This window comes from Oncorhynchus clarkii, chromosome 23, assembly GCF_045791955.1.
Source record: "Oncorhynchus clarkii lewisi isolate Uvic-CL-2024 chromosome 23, UVic_Ocla_1.0, whole genome shotgun sequence".
Classification (NCBI taxonomy): domain Eukaryota; kingdom Metazoa; phylum Chordata; class Actinopteri; order Salmoniformes; family Salmonidae; genus Oncorhynchus; species Oncorhynchus clarkii.
The window spans coordinates 42,142,110-42,162,589 of record NC_092169.1 but is presented as its reverse complement, the minus strand read 5'-3'; the positions used below and the strand labels follow the sequence as shown (position 1 = coordinate 42,162,589).

Below are 20,480 nucleotides of genomic sequence, written 5' to 3'. Positions count from 1 at the left end.
AGCTCCTCGTCTTCACATCAATGGCTGCCAATGTGCACATTCAAAACATCCTGGTGGAGACCGGAAGAAATTGAATCCAGTTAGTTGGATTTACCAAGAAAAAACTCCCTGGAAAATGACGACAATGGCGACATCGTGTGGAATCTGTAGGAATTGCATGCAGATCCATAATGAATTTTGTGCCCTTTTAACAACCCATGAAAGTGACTTATGGAAATTATTTTTAGCTTTCAGAGAGCAGTTTTTCTTGCGTTTTTCGATGAAACACACAATCTGTTGTAGTCACAGCCGTGATTTAACCAGTTTTAGAAACTTCAGAGTGTTTTCTATCCACACATACTAATCATATGCATATACTATATTCCTGGCATGAGTAGCAGGACGCTGAAAAGTTGCGCGATTTTTAACAGAATGTTCGAAAAAGGAAGGGGTAGACTTAAGAGGTTTTAAGTATTCCGTTTAGATTTGTCATCTAAACGGTCCCAGCTATAACATGTAGTGGCGTTTTGTTAGATAAAATCCTTCTTTATATCCCATAAAGTCTGTTTATTTGGCGCCATTGATTTGAGTAACACACTCGTTCAACATGCCAAGATAGGAATCAGAAAATGTACCCCTAAATATGTTTCTATGTAATCCTCAGATACCCTAAAATGTAATTAAACTATAATATTTCATACGGAAAGAAGTATGTTCAATAGGAAAGCGATATTAGCAGGTGCGCGCACATATACGAATTTCCAAGTCTGTGTCCCTGTAGTAAAACTCATATTTCTTTCTCATTTTGGAAGAAACAAGCCTGAAACCTTGAACAAAGACTACTGACAGGGGAAGCCATAGGAATTGCATATTGGGAGCTAGATTTTATTATTTCCCTAGACGTTCCATTGGAAGAGCATGTGCTCTCAAAAAATATTATTCTGGTTGTTTTTTCTTTGGATTTTCTCCTACCATATCTATTGTGTCCTACATTATTTTAACATTTCTACAAACATCAGAGTGTTTTCTTTCCAATGGTACCAATTATATGCATATCCTGGCTTCAGGGCCGGAGCAACAGGCAGTTTACTTTTGGTACGTCAGTCCGACGGAAATTGAGAAAAATAGACCCTAGCCTGAAGAAGAAGTTATGATGGACAGTTGTTTCTCTTTGCTTATTTGAGCTGTTCTTGCCATAACATGGACTTTGTATTTTACCAAATAGGGCTGTAATCTGTATACCACCCCTATCTTCTGACAAGACAAACGCATTAAGAAGGAAAGAAATTCCACAAAATAACTTTTTAAGATTGCACACCTGTTAATTTAAATGCATTCCAGGTGACTACCTCATGAAGCTGGTTGAGAGAATGCCAAGAGTGTGCAAAGCTGTCATCAAGGCAATGGGTGGCTATTTGAATAATCTCAAATATAAAATATATCTTGATTTGTTTAACACTTTTCTGATTACTACAGGATTCCATATGCGTTATTTCATAGTTTTGATGTGTTCACTATTATTCTACAATGTAAAAATACAGAAAAACCCTAGATTGAGTAGGTGTTCTACAATTTTGACCGGTAGTGAGTGATTAAGTGAGTGAGTGTCTCTGTCTGTCTGTCTGTCTGTCTGTCTGTCTGTCTGTCTGTCTGTCTGTCTGTCTGTCTGTCTGTCTGTCTGTCTGTCTGTCTGTCTGTCTGTCTGTAATGGGGATGGTGACATGTATGCTGTGTCTAGACCAGAGAGTCAGGGTTGTATCCAGACCAGAGAGCCAGTGCTGTTTCCAGACCAGAGAGCCAGTGCTGTTTCCAGACCAGAGAGCCAGGGCTGTGTCTAGACCAGAGAGTCAGGGTTGTATCCAGACCAGAGAGCCAGTGCTGTTTCCAGACCAGGGAGCCAGTGCTGTTTCCAGACCAGAGAGCCAGGGCTGTGTCTAGACCAGAGAGCCAGTGCTGTTTCCAGACCAGAGAGTCATAGGGGGTTTACTAACACATTAGTTCAAGTAGTTATGTTGAGTATGACTTGACAACGATGTAGGCTGTGTGTAGCGCTTAGTGGTCATAATATGACGATTTGGCTTTGATTCATTTTTTTTGCCTGGTCACAGACAGCTGATGAGGGAGTGTGAGAGGGAAAGGGTGAGAGGAGGAGAGTGCGTAGATAGTTGAAATAAGGAATTTCTCTGCCTTCGGGAAGGATTCAGACCACTTGACTTTTTCCACATTGATACATTACAGCCTTATTCTAAAATGGATTAAATAAATAAAAATCCTCAACAATCTAGACACAATACCCCATAATGACAAAGCAAAAACAGTAAAAAAAAACAACAGAAATACCTTATTTAAGGTAAGGAAGTGAAGGGGCACTTTATATCCCCACTCCCCTACTCCCCCACCACCATACTCCCCCACCCGCTACTCCTCAACCATTCCCCTATTCCCCCACTTCCCTACTCCCCCACTACCCTATTCCCCCACTTCCCTACTCCCCCACTACCATATTCCCCCACTTCCCTACTCCCCCACCACCATACTCCCCCATCACCATACTCTCCCACCACTCCCCTACTCCCCCACCACCATACTCCCCCACCACTCCCCTACTCCCCCACCACCCCAACCACTCTCCTGCTCCACAACTCCCCTATTCCCCCACTTCCCTACTCCCCCACTACCCTATTCCCCCACTTCCCTACTCCCCCACTACCCTATTCCCCCACTTCCCTACTCCCCCACCACCATACCCCCCCACCCGCTACTCCCCAACCACTCCCCTATCCACCACTCCCATATTCCCCCACTCCCCTACTCCCCAACCACTCTCATATCCACCACTCCCCTATTCCCCCACTTCCCTACTCCCCCACTACCCTTTTCCCCCACTTCCCTACTCCCCCACCCCGCTACTCCCCAACCACTCCCCTATCCACCACTCCCATATTCCCCCACTCCCCTACTCCCCAACCACTCCCCTATCCACCACTCCCCTATTCCCCCACTTCCCTACTCCCCCACTACCCTATTCCCCCACTTCCCTACTCCCCCACCCGCTACTCCCCAACCACTCCCCTATCCACCACTCCCCTATTCCCCCACTTCCCTACTCCCCCACTACCCTATTCCCCACCACTCTCTTACTCCCCCACCACCCTACTCCCCAACCACTCTCCTGCTCCACAACTCCCCTATTCCACCACTTCCCTACTCTCCCACTACCCTATTCCCCCACTTCCCTACCACACCCACCACCCTAATCCCCCACCACTCTCCTACTTCCACACTCCCCTACTCCTACACTCCCCTACTCCACCACTCCCTTACACTCCCAATCCTCTACTCCTCCACTACCCTATTCCCCCACCACTCCCATACTCCCCCACCACCCTATTCCCCACCTCTCCCCCACCACTACTCTACTTCACCACTTCCCATTTCCCTAATCCCCCACTCCCGTTCTCCCCCACCACTCCCCTACTTCCACACTCCACTACTCCCACACTCCCCTACTCCACCACTCCCCTACTCCACCACTCCCCTACTTCCACACTCCCCTACTTCCACACTCCCCTACTCCCACACTCCCCTACTCCACCACTCCCCTACTTCCACCACTCTCTTACTCTCCCACTCCCCTACTCCCATACTCTACCACTCTCTTACTCTCCCACTCCCCTACTCCACCACTCCCCTAATTCCACACTCCCCTACTCCCCCACACTCCCCCACCACCCTATTCCCCAACCTCTCCCCTACTTCCACACTACCCTATTCCTCCACCACTCCCCTACTCCACCACACCCCCACTCCCCCACCACCCTATTCCCCCACCACTCCCCCACCACCCCTACTCCACCACTTCCCATTTCCCTAATCCCCCACTCCCGTTCTCCCCCACCACTCCTCTACTTCCACACTCCCCTACTCCACCACTCCCCTACTCCCTTTCTCCCCATCTCCTACTCCTCCACTCCACCACTCCCATACTCCCACACCACCCTATTCCCCCACTCCCCTACTCCCCCACCATCTAATTCCCCCACCAACCTATTCCTCCACTGCTCTCTCCTTACCCTACTCCGCCTCTCCCCTACTTCACCACTCCACCACTCCCCTATTCTCCCACCACTCCCCCACTCCCCTACTCCCCCACCACCCTATTCCCCTACTCCCCTAATCCCCCACCATTCCCCTACTCCCCCATTCCCCCACTCGCCCACCACGCTACTCCCCCATTGCTCTACTCCCCATTCCCCTGCTTCTCCACCCGATGTTCCCCCACTCCCCTACTCACCCACCACACTACTCCCCCATCACCCACCGATTTCCCCCACTCCCACACCTTGCTACTCCCCCACCAACGTTCTCCCCCACCTCCCTACTCCCCCACCACCCTCACTGTTTTATTTATACCACATGGAGAGCTGCCTCTCCTTACCACAGTCCTTTTATTAACACTCAGTGATGTCACTCACCCTGCCTCTCCTTACCACAGTCATTTTATTAACACTCAGTGATGTCACTCACCCTGCCTCTCCTTACCACAGTCATTTTATTAACACTCAGTGATGTCACTCACCCTGCCTCTCCTTACCACAGTCCTTTTATTAACACTCAGTGATGTCACTCATCCTGCCTCTCCTTACCACAGTCCTTTTATTAACACTCAGTGATGTCACTCACCCTGCCTCTCCTTACCACAGTCCTTTTAATAACACTCAGTGATGTCACTCACTCTGCCTCTCCTTACCACAGTCCTTTTATTAACACTCAGTGATGTCACTCACTCTGCCTCTCCTTACCACAGTCCTTTTATTAACACTCAGTGATGTCACTCACTCTGCCTCTCCTTACCACAGTCCTTTTATTAACACTCAGTGATGTCACTCATCCTGCCTCTCCTTACCACAGTCCTTTTATTAACACTCAGTGATGTCACTCACTCTGCCTCTCCTTACCACAGTCCTTTTATTAACACTCAGTGATGTCACTCACCCTGCCTCTCCTTACCACAGTCCTTTTAATAACACTCAGTGATGTCACTCACTCTGCCTCTCCTTACCACAGTCCTTTTATTAACACTCAGTGATGTCACTCACTCTGCCTCTCCTTACCACAGTCCTTTTATTAACACTCAGTGATGTCACTCACTCTGCCTCTCCTTACCACAGTCCTTTTATTAACACTCAGTGATGTCACTCATCCTTCCTCTCCTTACCACAGTCCTTTTATTAACACTCAGTGATGTCACTCACTCTGCCTCTCCTTACCACAGACCTTTTATTAACACTCAGTGATGTCACTCACTCTGCCTCTCCTTACCACAGTCCTTTTATTAACACTCAGTGATGTCACTCACTCTGCCTCTCCTTACCACAGACCTTTTATTAACACTCAGTGATGTCACTCACTCTGCCTCTCCTTACCACAGTCCTTTTATTAACACTCAGTGATGTCACTCACTCTGCCTCTCCTTACCACAGTCCTTTTATTAACACTCAGTGATGTCACTCACCCTGCCTCTCCTTACCACAGTCCTTTTATTAACACTCAGTGATGTCACTCACCCTGCCTCTCCTTACCACAGTCCTTTTATTAACACTCAGTGATGTCACTCACCCTGCATGGCTTCAGGCCTGTAACTCCTTCAGATTAGAACAATGCCACTTTCTTACTGTTATTTTTTCCTTCCAGAGGTGCTGATTAGCAAAAAATATACCCGAAACAGACCGTGTAGCAAATGGTGAGTTATTGAATTGAGTGATTTGTGTGTGTCATGCTGTGGGGATGGTAACCCACCACAAAGGAACCAATGTGGTTGTGAGAAAGGCTTCTGGACCACTCTATCCTCAGTTAAGTGTTTTCATGGAAAAACAGAGACTATTGTGATGTGAATGCATTCCAAATAGCACCCTATTCCCTATAAAGTGCACTACTTTTAACCAGGGCCCATAGGGCTCTAGTCCAAAGTAGTGCACTATATAAGGAATAGGGTACCATTTGTAGTGCAAGCAAGTATATAAAGCTGGTGGGTACAGTAATACAGTGTTGGTGTGTCTTTTTGACTCTGCCTGAGATACAATCCCTCACTCTGTATGTGTCGGTTACTTTCTCTTGATTTACTCTTCTCTGGCTGGTCCATAGCCTGAACTAAAACCAGATAGACATTAAGAGTAAACATGCTTAGATAAGAATGCCCTTTGTTGGCATATTTCTCCCTGTGATTTCAGTGATGTATGGGCTGTTTAAGTTCATTGTTTGTTAACGTTGGAGCCGAAGGTCAATTCTTTCCTATGATGTTCTGAGAGTCTGTCTCCTTGTATGTGGTAGAGGTTTGAAAGAGGCTGGGCTCTGCCAGCCAGCCAGCCAGCCATCCAGCCAGGTCAGTGTGTCAGTATATCTGTGAGGCTACGCCTGTCTACATTATTCATCTCTCCTCTTCAGTAGACCGCTCAGACAGCCTCTTCCAGGGGCTTGTGTCTGTATGTGGTGTGATTGTTTGTGCCTTCTGTATGTGGTGTGATTGTTTGTGCCTGTTCCACCATCCAACCCGACATCTTACAGAGATCCAGTGACACCATTTATTCAGCGAGGTCTATTAATGTGTAGCTCCAGGCCTGGATGGAAAGTATCCTGACAGTCTGAAGAGGGGCTCCTTCTCAAGGCTTAATGGTGCTTTAGTATCAAATAGGGTTCATCCCACAGTCAGCCAGTCAGTCAGGCAGTCAACCAGCCAGCCAGTCAGGCAGCCAGACAGTCATTTACTCACTAACAAATAGAGACTACACACACAATCAAGAGAACGCACAGACGTAAGTGCGAACACAGGCAATCCACGCATGCAATCTCCTGCCCCTTAGGTTAAGAGGAGATCCCTGGATCTCTTCAAACTGGAAATGATGCCAGGAAACACTAAATGGCCATGTACAGGAACCTACCATCCTCTCCTCTTATCTCCTCTTTGCTCCTCTACTCTTATCTCCTCCTCTCCTCTCCTCTCCTCTCCTCTCCTCTCCTCTCCTCTCCTCTCCTCTCCTCTCCTCTCCTCTCCTCTCCTCTCCTCTCCTCTCCTCCACTTGTCTTCTTTCTTCTCGTCTCCTGTCCTCTTATCTCCTCCTCTTCTCTCCCCTCCTCTCCTCATATCTCCTCCTCTCCTCTGATCTCCTCATCCTCTCCTCTCCACTTAGCTACTCCCCTCCTATCCTCTCCTCTTATCTCCTTCTCTCCTCTCCTGTCCTCTTATATCCTCTCCTCTTATCTCCTCCTCTCCTGTCCTCTTCTTAACTCTTATCTCCTCTTATTATTTTGAATTTATAGCCGCAACCTTGCTCTGCGTTTAAATATAATGTCAGACTCCAGGTTCATCGGGGTATATTTCAAAACATCTGGCTTCTGTGTGTGTCTCAGCACTGCTTTGAAAATATGTATGCAGAGATCCACGATAGTGGAGCTTATCTGCCTGTCTGCTCAGTCAGTGGCATCCACTGTATGTGTGTGTTACATAAACTCTTTCTACTAATTTCAATCCCATTTCACAGACAGACAAGCTGGGCCATTACAAACAGACTGTAGTACCTTTCTTTCAGCACCCTATAGAGGGCTCAAGATGTTGAATTTGTTCAAATTAGTTCTTACAAAAAAACTGTCAAATATAATATACTTTCCTTTGTAGAATGGACCCTTCATCATCCATGCCGTGATAAATGGTGCTTAGGAAAACAGCCAACTTCAATGTGTCCTCAGAGTCGAACAATGCAGAAGGATTCTTCTAAATTCAGAACAGAGAGAGGCACCAATAGAATACTTAATAGACTACTTTGAGCCCAGACTTATTTGTCAGCATGTTGCCGAGAACAGGGGTTAAATAGGTATAATTCACAACATTCTCCAAACTTTGATGCCCAGTCAAGGAACAAGTGGGGCTGAAGATGCCTATCTTATACCGCAAAAGAAAGACAAGTCTTTGTATTTTACCAGACGACGTTGTATCTACATCTCTCTTCTCGTGTTCATCTGAGAGAGCGAGAGAGCTTGAGAGAGAGAGAGAGAATAGAAAAATAATAGTACAATTTGATTGGTAAAATATATCATACTAAAGCATGGATAGATGTTAGTTGTTTAGTGTAAAGACATTTCTCCCATGTGAGACAGAGCAGAGAGAGACAGTGGAATCTTCCTAGAGCTCATGGAACCCAGGGGGCAGCCGAGTGTTCCAGGGGGAACCTCTGGGGAACCACACTCTCCAAAAGCTCCTCTCACTCAAAGCTGAGAGTGATCTAGAAGTGCTTCCACTCAGTCCTCAATAGGAACCCAGCCCCCTCCACCCCCGCCCCCGCCCCCATGGCCTGGCCACTGCCCTGTTCACCCCGCCGCCAAAGGACAATGCCCTCGTTTTGAAAGGAAAGCAGGGAAAAAGAGGGGCTCGTTGTCACACAATTGCCGGTTTGCTGACAGAACTACCTCATAAATCAAATTGAGCATAATAGGCATTGTTCCCCGCAAGAGCTACTCTTCCCACTAAACTGATATCCCTCCTCCTCTTCTCTTCTATTCTACTCCCTCCCTTTCTGCTTCTTTGCCACTCTTCTCAGAGTTGAGTGGGTCAAGTCAGAGGGGGATGTTTTTATTGAGGGGCCTTCTCTTCTTGTGGTGGATTTGTCAGGTCTTGTCTTCCTACTCTTTCTGTCCAACTCTACCCTCCCTTTACCTTCTCCATCCATCCAGCCATCTCAACCTCCAACAATTAATTCACAAGGGATTCCCTAGATCAGCATAATCTGTCAGCATGCACATTCTACCTCAATCTGCCTTCCCATTCTAACTCTCCCTATCTCTACCTATCCTCCCTATCCATTCCTATCCCTCCCATATCCCTCCTATACCCCTCCCTATCATTCACTATCCCTTCATATCCCTCCCTATCTCTTCATATCAAATCTAATCTATTTTTTTTAGTCATATGTGCCAAAAACAACAGATGTAGTAGACCTTACAGTGAAATGTTTACTTACAAGCCCTTAACCAACAATGCAGTTTAAAAAAATACAGACAAGAATAAGAGATAAAAGTAAGAAGTAATTTAAGAGCAGCAGGAAAACAACAATAGCGAGACTATTGACTATTGACTATTGACTATTGTTTTGGCACTCTGGTACCGCTTGCAGTGCGTTAGCAGAGAGAACCATCTATGACTAGGGTGGCTGGAGTCTTTGAAAATTTTTAGGGCCATCCTCTTACACTGCCTGGTATATAGGTCCTGGATGGCAGGAAGCTTGGCACAATGACGTACTGGACCGTTCGCACTACCCTCTGTAGTTCCTTGCGGTCGGAGGCCGAGAAGGTGCCATACCAGGCAGTGATGCAACCAATCAGGATGCTCTTGATGGAGCTGTAGAACCTTTTGCGGATCTTCTCCTTTGTCTTGGTCACGTTGAGGGAGAGGTTGTTATCCTGGCACCACATGGTCAGGTCTCTGTCCTCCTCCCTATAGTCTGTCTCGTTGTTGTCGGTGATCAGGCCTACCACTGTTTTTTCATCTGAAAATTTAAATAGATGCTGTTGGAGTTGTGCCTGGCCGTGCAGTCATGAGTGAACAGGGAGTACAGGAGGGGACTGAGCAAGCACCCTCGAGGGGCCCCTGTGTTGAGCATCAGCGTGACGCATGTGTTGTTGCCTACCCTTACCAACTTGGGGCAGCCCGTCAGGAAGTCCAGGATCCAGTTGCAGAGGGAGGTGTTTAGTCTCAGGGTCCTTAGCTTATTGATGAGCTTTGAGGGCACTATGGTGTTGAACGCTGAGCTGTAGTCAATATGAATAACATTCTCACATAGTGTTCCTTTTGTCCAGGTGAGAAAGGGCAGTGTGGAGTGAAATAGAGATTGTATCATCTCTGGATCTGTTGGGGCAGTATGCAAATTGGAGTGGGTCTAGGGTTTTTGGGATAATGGTGTTGATGTGAGCCATGACCAGCCTTTCAAAGCACCTCATGGCTTCAGACGTGAGTGCTACGGGTTGGTAGTCATTTAGGCAGGTTACCTTAGTGTTCTTGGGCACAGGCACTATGGTGGTCTTCTTAAAACATGTTGGTATTACAGACTCAGACAGGGAGAGATTGAAAATGTCAGTGAAAACACTTGCCAGTTGGTCAGCGCATGGTTGCAGTACACGTACTGGTAATCCGTCTGGCCTTGCGGCCTTGTGAATGTTGACCTGTTTAAAGGTCTTACTCACATCGGCTGCGGAGAGCGTGATCACACAGTCTTCCGGAACAGCTGGTGCTCTCATGCATGTGTCAGTGTTGTTTGCCTCGAAGCGAGCATAGAAGTAGTTTAGCTCATCTGCTAGGCTCATGTCACTGCGCAGCTCTCGGCTGTGCTTCCCTTTTGTAGTCTGTAATGGTTTGCAAGCCCTGCAACATCCGACGAGCATCAGAGCCTGTGTAGTACAATTCAATATTAGTCCTGTATTAATGCTTTGCGTGTTTCATGGTTTGTCAGAGTGCACACCTGGATTTCTAATAAGCTTCTGGGTTAGAGTCCCTCTCCTTGAAAGCCACAGCTCTAGCCTTTAGCTCAGTGCTGATGCTGCCTGTAACCCATGGCTTCTGGTTGCGGTATCTACGTACGGTCACTGTGGAAACGACGTCATCGATGAATTTTCGATGAATATTGATGAAGTCAATGACTGAAGTGGTGTACTCCTCAATGCCATCAGAGGATTCCTGTAACATGTTCCAGTCTGTGCTAGCAAAACAGTCCTGTAGCTTAGCATCTGCTTCATCTGACCACTTTTTTATTGATCTAGTCACTGGTGCTTCCTGCTTTAATTTTTGCTTGTAAGCAGGAATCAGGAGAATCCCTCCCTATCCCTCCCATTTCCCTCCCTATCCTTCCCATGTCCCTCCCATATCCCTCCCTATCCCTTCCTATCCTTCCCTATCCCTTCCTATCCTTCCGTATCTCTTCCTTATCCCTCCCAATCCCTATCTATTTCTTCCTATCCCTTCATATCGCCAGGCCCCATTGTCATTAGAATGAGAGCTGTTGTTCTGAGTTGTTTTGGTTCTAGGCACTTCATGCAGCATGTTAGCACTATGTAAGACAAAAAGGTTGCCGGCTGTATCACCATCATTTCTACAGAGAATTAGTGACTAATGCTTTGAATTTGAAGGCTGACTTTGGTTTATATTCCTTGAAGACATTCTAGAAGGCTGTATAAACACTTTAAGTGGGATCAACGCTCTTGAAGAAACAGTGGAATTGAGTGTGTGTGTGTGCGTGTGCGTGTGCGTATGTGTAAGGGCTCACCTGTGTGTGTGTATATATACAGTGCCTTGCGAAAGTATTCGGCCGCCTTGAACTTTGCGACCTTTTGCCACATTTCAGGCTTCAAACATAAAGATATAAAACTGTATTTTTTGTGAAGAATCAACAACAAGTGGGACACAATCATGAAGTGGAACAACATTTATTGGATATTTCAAACTTTTTTAACAAATCAAAAACTGAAAAATTGGGCGTGCAAAATTATTCAGCCCCCTTAAGTTAATACTTTGTAGCGCCACTTTTTGCTGCGATTACAGCTGTAAGTCGCTTGGGGTATGTCTCTATCAGTTTTGCACATCGAGAGACTGAATTTTTTTTCCCATTCCTCCTTGCAAAACAGCTCGAGCTCAGTGAGGTTGGATGGAGAGCATTTGTGAACAGCAGTTTTCAGTTCTTTCCACAGATTCTCGATTGGATTCAGGTCTGGACTTTGACTTGGCCATTCTAACACCTGGATATGTTTATTTTTGAACCATTCCATTGTAGATTTTGCTTTATGTTTTGGATCATTGTCTTGTTGGAAGACAAATCTCCGTCCCAGTCTCAGGTCTTTTGCAGACTCCATCAGGTTTTCTTCCAGAATGGTCCTGTATTTGGCTCCATCCATCTTCCCATCAATTTTAACCATCTTCAATGTCCCTGCTGAAGAAAAGCAGGCCCAAACCATGATGCTGCCACCACCATGTTTGACAGTGGGGATGGTGTGTTCAGCTGTGTTGCTTTTACGCCAAACATAACGTTTTGCATTGTTGCCAAAAAAGTTCAATTTTGGTTTCATCTGACCAGAGCACCTTCTTCCACATGTTTGGTGTGTCTCCCAGGTGGCTTGTGGCAAACTTTAAACGACACTTTTTATGGATATCTTTAAGAAATGGCTTTCTTCTTGCCACTCTTCCATAAAGGCCAGATTTGTGCAATATACGACTGATTGTTGTCCTATGGACAGAGTCTCCCACCTCAGCTGTAGATCTCTGCAGTTCATCCAGAGTGATCATGGGCCTCTTGGCTGCATCTCTGATCAGTCTTCTCCTTGTATGAGCTGAAAGTTTAGAGGGACGGCAGGTCTTGGTAGATTTGCAGTGGTCTGATACTCCTTCCATTTCAATTTTATCGCTTGCATAGTGCTCCTTGGGATGTTTAAAGCTTGGGAAATCTTTTTGTATCCAAATCCGGCTTTAAACTTCTTCACAACAGTATCTCGGACCTGCCTGGTGTGTTCCTTGTTCTTCATGATGCTCTCTGCGCTTTTAACGGACCTCTGAGACTATCACAGTGCAGGTGCATTTATACGGAGACTTGATTACACACAGGTGGATTGTATTTATCATCATTAGTCATTTAGGTCAACATTGGATCATTCAGAGATCCTCACTGAACTTCTGGAGAGAGTTTGCTGCACTGAAAGTAAAGGGGCTGAATAATTTTGCACGCCCAATTGTTCAGTTTTTGATTTGTTAAAAAAGTTTGAAATATCCAATAAATGTCGTTCCACCTCATGATTGTGTCCCACTTGTTGTTGATTCTTCACAAAAAAATACAGTTTTATATCTTTATGTTTGAATCCTGAAATGTGGCAAAAGGTCACAAAGTTCAAGGGGGCCGAATACTTTCGCAAGGCACTGTATAATCAGTCTAGCCTTTACTTCTCTCTTCTCTATCTATTAATGGTTCTGCTTACTAAAGGGAGATCTGTCATGCTCTTGCAGAGAGAGATTCAGTGAATCTCGTTTGATTTCAATAGGCAGTTCATTAGCTTTTGGAAGGAGCCTTGGCTCTCTTCCCTCTTCTCTCTTCTCTTCTGATATGTCAGCAATCAATCTCATATGATTAAGCAATAAGGCTAAAGGGGGTGTGGTACATGGCCAATATACCATGGCTAAGAGCTGTTCTTAAGCACTACGAAATGCAGATTGCCTGGATACATCCCTTAGCCGTGGTATATTGGCCATATACCACAAACCCCTGAGGTGCCATACTGCTATTATAAACTGGTTACCAATGTAATTAGAGCAGTAAAAATAAATGTTTTGTCATACCCATGGTATATGGTCTGATATAACACGGCTGTCAGCCAATCAGCATTCAAGGCTCGAACCACCCAGTTTATATTCAGAATTAGATCAATGGCTGGCTCTTGAAATACTCTGTTGAAACTACTACACATCTGCCTAGTTACCTCACACCCCCCTGGGCTTTGTCTCTTTTATTTCATCATCACCACCCCCCCCCCCCCCCCCCCCCCCCCCTCTCTCAATTCAATTTCAATTTAAGGGCTTTATTGGCATGGGAAACATATGCTTACATTGCCAAAGCAAGTGAAGTAGATAATAAACAAAAGTGAAATAAACAATCAAATTAACAGTAAACATTACACTCACAGAAGTTCCAAAAGAATAAAGACATTGCAAATATCACATTATATCTACATACAGTTTTGTAATGATATGCAAATTGTTAAAGTACAAAATTGAAAATAAATAAACATAAATATGGGTTGTATTTACAATACTGTTTGTTATTCACTGGTTGCCCTTGTCTTGTGGCAACAGGTCACACATCTTGCTGTTGTGATGGCACGCTGTGGTAGTTCACCCAATAGATATGGGAGTTTATCAAAATTTGATTTGTTTTCAAATTCTTTGTGGGTCTGTGTAATCTGAGGGAAATATGTGTCTTTAATATGGTCATACATTTGGCAAGAGGTCTCTCTTTTGCTCTGTCTCTCCAACACCCCCCTCTCTCTCCTCTGTCACTTGCACTGTCTCTCCCAGAAAGGGAATTTCCACTACACACCATGTCTAGTAGTTCATTGAAGGGACCAGCCAGTAGTTCATGTCCATGAGGTGCAGTAGTTTGCAGTAGAGGTGCAGTAGTTTTAGCCATGAGGTGCAGTAGTTTTAGCAATGGGCTGCAGTAGTTTTAGCCAGAAGTACATGTCTATGAATTTGCCATGAGGTGCAGTAGTCTTAGCCAGTAGTACATGTCCATGAATTAGCCATGAGGTGCAGTACCTTTAGCCATAAGTACATGCCCATGAATTAGCCACGCGGTGCAGTAATTTTAGCAATGAGGTGAAGTAGTTTTCGCAATGAGGTGCAGTAGTTTTAGCCTTGAGGTGCAGTTGTTTTAGCCATGAGGTGCAGTAGATTTAGCCATGAGGTGCAGTAGTTTTAGCCATGAGGTGTAGTAGTTTTAGCCATACGGTGCAGTTGTTTTTGCAATGAGGTGCAGTAGTTTTAGCCATACGGTGCAGTTGTTTTTGCAATGAGGTGCAGTAGTTTTAGCCATGAGGTGCAGTAGTCTTAACCAGATGTACATGTCCATGAATTAGCCATAAGATGCAGTAGTCCTAGCCATAAGTAAATGTCCAGGAATTAGCCATGAGGTGCAGCAGTCTTAGCCAGAGGTACATTTCCATGAATTAGCCATGAGGTGCAGTATTCTTAGCCAGAGGTAAATTTCCATGAATTAGCCATGAGGTGCAGTAGTCTTAACCAGAAGTACATGTCCATGAATTAGAACCTGATGTAGCCAGCTAGATAGCCATTTGTTTTTTTCTCCATGACCAATACACAATGTTCTATGTTTAGCTGATATGGGAATGAATATCAAATCAAATGTATTTATAAAGCCCTTCTTACATCAGCTGATATCTCAAAGTGCTGTACAGAAACCCAGCCTAAAACCCCAAACAGCAAGCAATGCAGTTGTAGAAGCACGGTGGCTAGAAAGGCCAGAACCTAGGAAGAAACCTAGAGAGGAACCAGGCTTTGAGGGGTGGCCAGTCTTCTTCTGGCTGTGCCGGGTGGAGATTATAACAGAATATGGCCAAGATGTTCAAATGTTCATAGATGACCAGCAGGGTCAAATAATAATAATCACAGTGGTTATCGAGGGTGCAACAGGCCAGCACCTCAGGAGTAAATATCAGTTGGCTTTTCACAGCCGATCATTCAGAGTATTTCTACCACTCCTGCTGTCTCTAGAGAGTTGAAAACAGCAGGTCTGGGACAGGTAGCACGTCCGGTGAACAGGTCAATGTTCCATAGCCGCAGGCTGAACAGTTGAAACTGGAGCAGCAGCACGGCCAGGTGGGCTGGGGACAGCAAGGAGTCATCAGGCCAGGTAGTCCTGAGGCATGGACCTAGGGCTCAGGTTCTCCGAGAGAGAGAAAGAAAGAAAGAATTAGAGAGAGAATACACAAGCCGGCAAGTATATGAATATGTTTTAAAATTATACATCTGATTATTTCACATGGACTGAATGTGGGAAACTAAAAAGGCTAGCTAGCTTTCTATGTTTTTAGCCAGGCTAGCAAGGCTGCCAGCTAGCTACTTCTAGCAAGGAAAAGCAACTCTTCCTTGATTTCACCAAATGAAAAGACATTACAAGAAAACGTTGCCCCCTTGTGAATGGGAGTGGGACTGGTGGGGATATCATGTTAACAAAAATTGTCCAATGCTCCAAAAATCCTGCTCCGCACACAAACACACATGTAGATCAACTGAGTGAAGCGCCCCTCAACAACATTCCGCTGAAAAGGCAGCGCGCAAAATAAAAAAATATTTCACACTTTCACACAATACAGCAAATGAAAAATAAACATCTTGTTAATCTACCCATCTGTCCAATTAAAAAAAAATGCTTTACATCGAAAGCACAACATATGATTATGTTAGGTCATAGCCACGTCGAAAAAACACACAGCCATTTTTCCAGCCAAAGATAGGAGTCACAAAAAGCAGAAATATAGATAAAATGAATCACTAACCTTTGATGATCTTCATCAGATGACACTCATAGGACATCATGTTACACAATACATGTATGTTTTGTTCAATAATGTGCATATTTATATCCAAAAATCTCAGTTTACATTGGCACCTTACGTGCAGTAATGTTTTGATTCCAAAACATCCGGTGATTTTGCAGAAATACTCATCATAAACATTGATAAAAGATACAAGTGTTATTCACAGAATTAAAGATAGACTTCTCCTTAACCTTTTTGGGATAGGGGGCAGCATTTTCACTTTTGGATGAATAGCATGCCCAGAGTGAACTGCCTCCTACTCTGACCCAGATGCTCATATATGCATATTATTATTAGTATTGGATAGAAAACACTCTGACATTTCTAAAACAGTTTGAATGATGTCTGTGAGTATAACAGAACTCATATGACATGCATGAGAAAAATCCAACCAGGAAGTGGGACATCTGAGGTCTGTAGCTTTTCAAAGCTTGCCCTACCGAATAGACACTGAGATATGGATAAAGTTGCACTTCCTACGGCTTCCAATACATGTCAACCGTCTTTAGAAACTTGAATGAGGATTCTACTATAAAGGAGAGGCTCATGAGACCTCTTTGAGTCAGTGGTCTGGCAGAGTGCCTTGGTCTCATGACCCTCACTCCCGACAGAGTTACCTCTCGTTCCAGTGCTTTTCCGAAGACAAAGGAATTCTCCGGTTGGAACATTATGGATGTTTTATGTTAAAAACATCCTAAAGATTGATTCAATACATTGTTTGACATGTTTCTAAAGGACTGTAACGGAACTTTTCAAGTTTTTGTCTGGATGAAGTGCCTGTGCCTCATGAAGATGGATTACTGGGCTGAACACGCTAACAACAAGTGGCTATTTGGACATAAATTATGGAAATTTATGGAACAAATCAGTCATTTATTTTCGAACTGGAATTCCTGGGAGTGCCTTCTGATGAAGATCATCAAAGGTAAGTTAATATTTATGGTGTTGTTTCTGACTTTGTTGACTCCAAAATGGCAGATATTCCTCTGGCTGTTTTGGGTTCTGAGCTCCGTTCTCAGATTATGCTTCTTCCGTAAAGTTTTTTTTAAATCTGACACAGCGATTGCAATCAATAAAAGTTAAATAAAAAAAACTAAAATAAATAGTCAGGCGACAATAGGCTAACAGGAACCCTTATCTCTGTGAGTGTATGCCCCCTACAGCCTGCCTGCTTGAGTTATATCAATTCAATTCGAAGGGCTCCAACGGCATGAGAAACGTGTTTACATTGCCAATGCAAATGAAAAAGAGAAAAGCAAAACAATGACAAAAACCACCAACAACCAGACATGAACAGTAAATAGGGGGGAGGGGGGAATAAATAAACAGATAATTCTGGGTTGTATTTCCATTGGTGTTTCTTCTTTCTAGCACTGCACACTGCTGCACTTGATCGGGGTTCAAACAAGATAATATCATGCTTCTAGTGTGCATTTATGCGTATGTGTCCTGCAGGGTTGTTTCAAGGCTGTGTGTCCTGCAGGGTTGTAATCAAGGCTGTGTGTCCTGCAGGGTTGTATCAAGGCTGTGTGTCCTGCAGGGTTGTATCAAGGCTGTGTGTCCTGCAGGGTTGTATCAAGGCTGTGTGTGTGTGTGTGTGTGTGTGTTTGTGTGTGTGTGTGTGTGTGTGTGTGTGTGTGTGTGTGTGTGTGTGTGTGTGTGTGTGTGTGTGTGTGTGTGTGTGTGTGTGTGTGTGTGTGTGTGTTAATGAGCATGTATAAGCATGAGTACTAGTACCTGTAATCTCCGGTTTATAGCAGGACCACCTCACCTCCAGCTAGCGGTATCAGAAACAAATGATCACGTGTAGAAATCAGAGAAATACAGGGTTTTCTGCCAGAGGCTCCAGGGGTTCTCCACCAGTGATGGAAATGGGATCTGTGTCCCGGTGTCCATCAAAGCCCCTCTTATTGCCTCACCATAATCCACTCTCCATGATTGGCTACCATTTCTGAAACATGAAACCACAGTGGAGAGCACATTCACTTTTCATTCAAAATGTGTTGTTCATATAGGTTTTACTTTATAGATTTGACATGTCTGTCTCACTCCCCCTATCACAGCCACCCTGGCTGGCCCGGGCCCTGTTAGAAACATTGGCTGGTCTGAAACAAGTCAAATCTAATTTCAGACAGCTCCAGGGCTTGTTGTTGAAGCAGCACTCCACCATGGGCATGCCATAGAGGGCTCTAGCTGAGTCAGTGAAATTTCAGATTAAGCTTTGCTGCCTAAGTGGTTAATGGTTTGAAGAGGCAGGGTGGATTTAGATTTAGCCCAGCCTCACTGGACCATTAGGGTAGTTGGCACAGCCAGACAGATAGACAGACAGAGGGATGAGACTGGGCACTTCTCTGTTTGCTATTGCCCAGGTAAGAAGTGACCTTCTCTGACTGACTGGCTCATTGATTGTAGAACACCGCTCTCCATCTGGTTGATGACTATATGCAAGATTATCCTCTCTCTCTCTCTCTCTCTCTCTCTCTCTCTTTCTCTCTCTCTCTCTCCCCCCCTCTCTCTCTCTCTCTCTCTCTGATTGCTTTAAAATGTAATATTTCATAGTTGTAATAGTCATGAGTCATAGATGCTCTTTTAACCCTGTCCTCCTTCTCCTCAGGGAGCTGATGCCCAAGACCCTGGAGGGCCAGATCACCATGGAGAAGACCCCCAGCTACTTTGTGACCAGAGAAGCCCCGGCCCGGATCTCCGCCATGTCCCGGGACACCAAGCTGATCGTGGTGGTGAGGGACCCCATTACCAGGGCTATTTCTGACTACACACAGACACTGTCAAAGAACCCAGACATTCCCACCTTCGAGAGCCTGTCCTTCAAAAACAGGACTACGGGGCTCATCGACACGTCCTGGAGCGCCATCCAGATTGGCATCTATGCTAAGCACCTGGACAACTGGCTACAGTACTTCCCCATGGGCCAGATTCTGTTTGTGAGCGGGGAGCATCTCATCAGCGACCCGGCCGGAGAGCTGGGCAGGGTGCAGGACTTCCTGGGACTCAAGAGGATCATCACAGACAAACACTTCTACTTCAACCAGACCAAGGGCTTCCCGTGCCTCAAGAAGGCTGAGGGCAGCAGCAAGCCCCACTGCCTGGGCAAAACCAAAGGGCGGACCCACCCCAACATCCACCCAGAGGTGGTGCAGAGGCTACGAGACTTCTACAGGCCTTTCAACATGAAGTTCTACCAGATGACGGGACATAACTTTGGTTGGGATTGAAGGATGTGAATTTGGGAGAACACATTGTTTATTTTATTATCTGTAATTCAATGAATGGCAAATAAGACATGGGAGATGTTGCTATATATATATATATATATACACACACATACATGTACATATATATGCATATATATATATATATATATATATATATATATATATATATATATATATATATATATATATATATGCATATATATGTACATGTATGTGTGTGTGTGTGTGTGTGTGTAAGATGTACAGAAATCTATTTTATAATAATTTATTTTTTATTTCTAAGCAATTAATTCACTAAGCTGCCTAACCATATATGTACATGCATAATATCTGGCCCACACTTTGTTTTATATTTTTTACATTCCACCTTTAATGTTTTTTTTCTTTTCTCTTCACTTAATGGTCCCTCATGTATACTCAGTAGAGTTAAAATGGTCCCTAATGTCAACAGTATACTTTAAGGAAGAATAGAGGGATATTTATTAAGGCCCCATTTTATGGGTATAGAGTTTGACAGAACAGTAATACATACTCCATTCATGTGCATTCTGATTTAAACATTCATATTCAATAGCCATCATCAAACCCTTCCTCAATAGCCATCATCAAACCCTTCCTCAATAGCCATCATCAGACCCATCCTCAATAGCCATCATCAAACCCTTCCTCAATAGCCATCATCAAACCCTTCCTCAATAGCCATCATCAAACCCTTCCTCAATAGCCTTCATCAAACCCTTCCTCAATAGCCATCATCAGACCCATCCTCAATAGCCTTCATCAAACCCTTCCTCAATAGCCATCATCAGACCCTTCCTCATTAGCCATCATCAGACCCATCCTCAATAGCCATCATCAGTCCCTTCCTCAATAGCCATCATCAAACCTGTCCTCAAACAGACATCATCAGAGCCTTCCTCAATAGCCATCATCAGACCCGTCCTCAATAGCCATCATCAGACCCATCCTCAATAGCCATCATCAGACCCTTCCTCAATAGCCATCGTCAGACCCTTCCTCAATAGGCATCATCAGACCCTTCCTCAATAGCCATCATCAGACCCATCCTCAATAGCCATCATCAGACCCATCCTCAATAGCCATCATCAGACCCTTCCTCAATAGCCATCA

General features: G+C 44.8%; 1 protein-coding gene across 1 annotated transcript in view; it reads left to right on the top strand.

Annotated features, from left to right (window-relative positions):
- Positions 1-19,419, top strand: part of LOC139381090 (heparan sulfate glucosamine 3-O-sulfotransferase 3B1-like) — a 39,572-nt gene extending 20,153 nt beyond the window's left edge. Inside the window, exon 2 of the mRNA XM_071124342.1 lies at positions 18,731-19,419. Coding sequence (XP_070980443.1) covers positions 18,731-19,349 — 619 coding nt within the window. The 3' untranslated portion in view covers positions 19,350-19,419. The remainder of the gene's footprint in view (positions 1-18,730) is intronic.
- Positions 19,420-20,480: the final 1,061 nt, after the last annotated feature.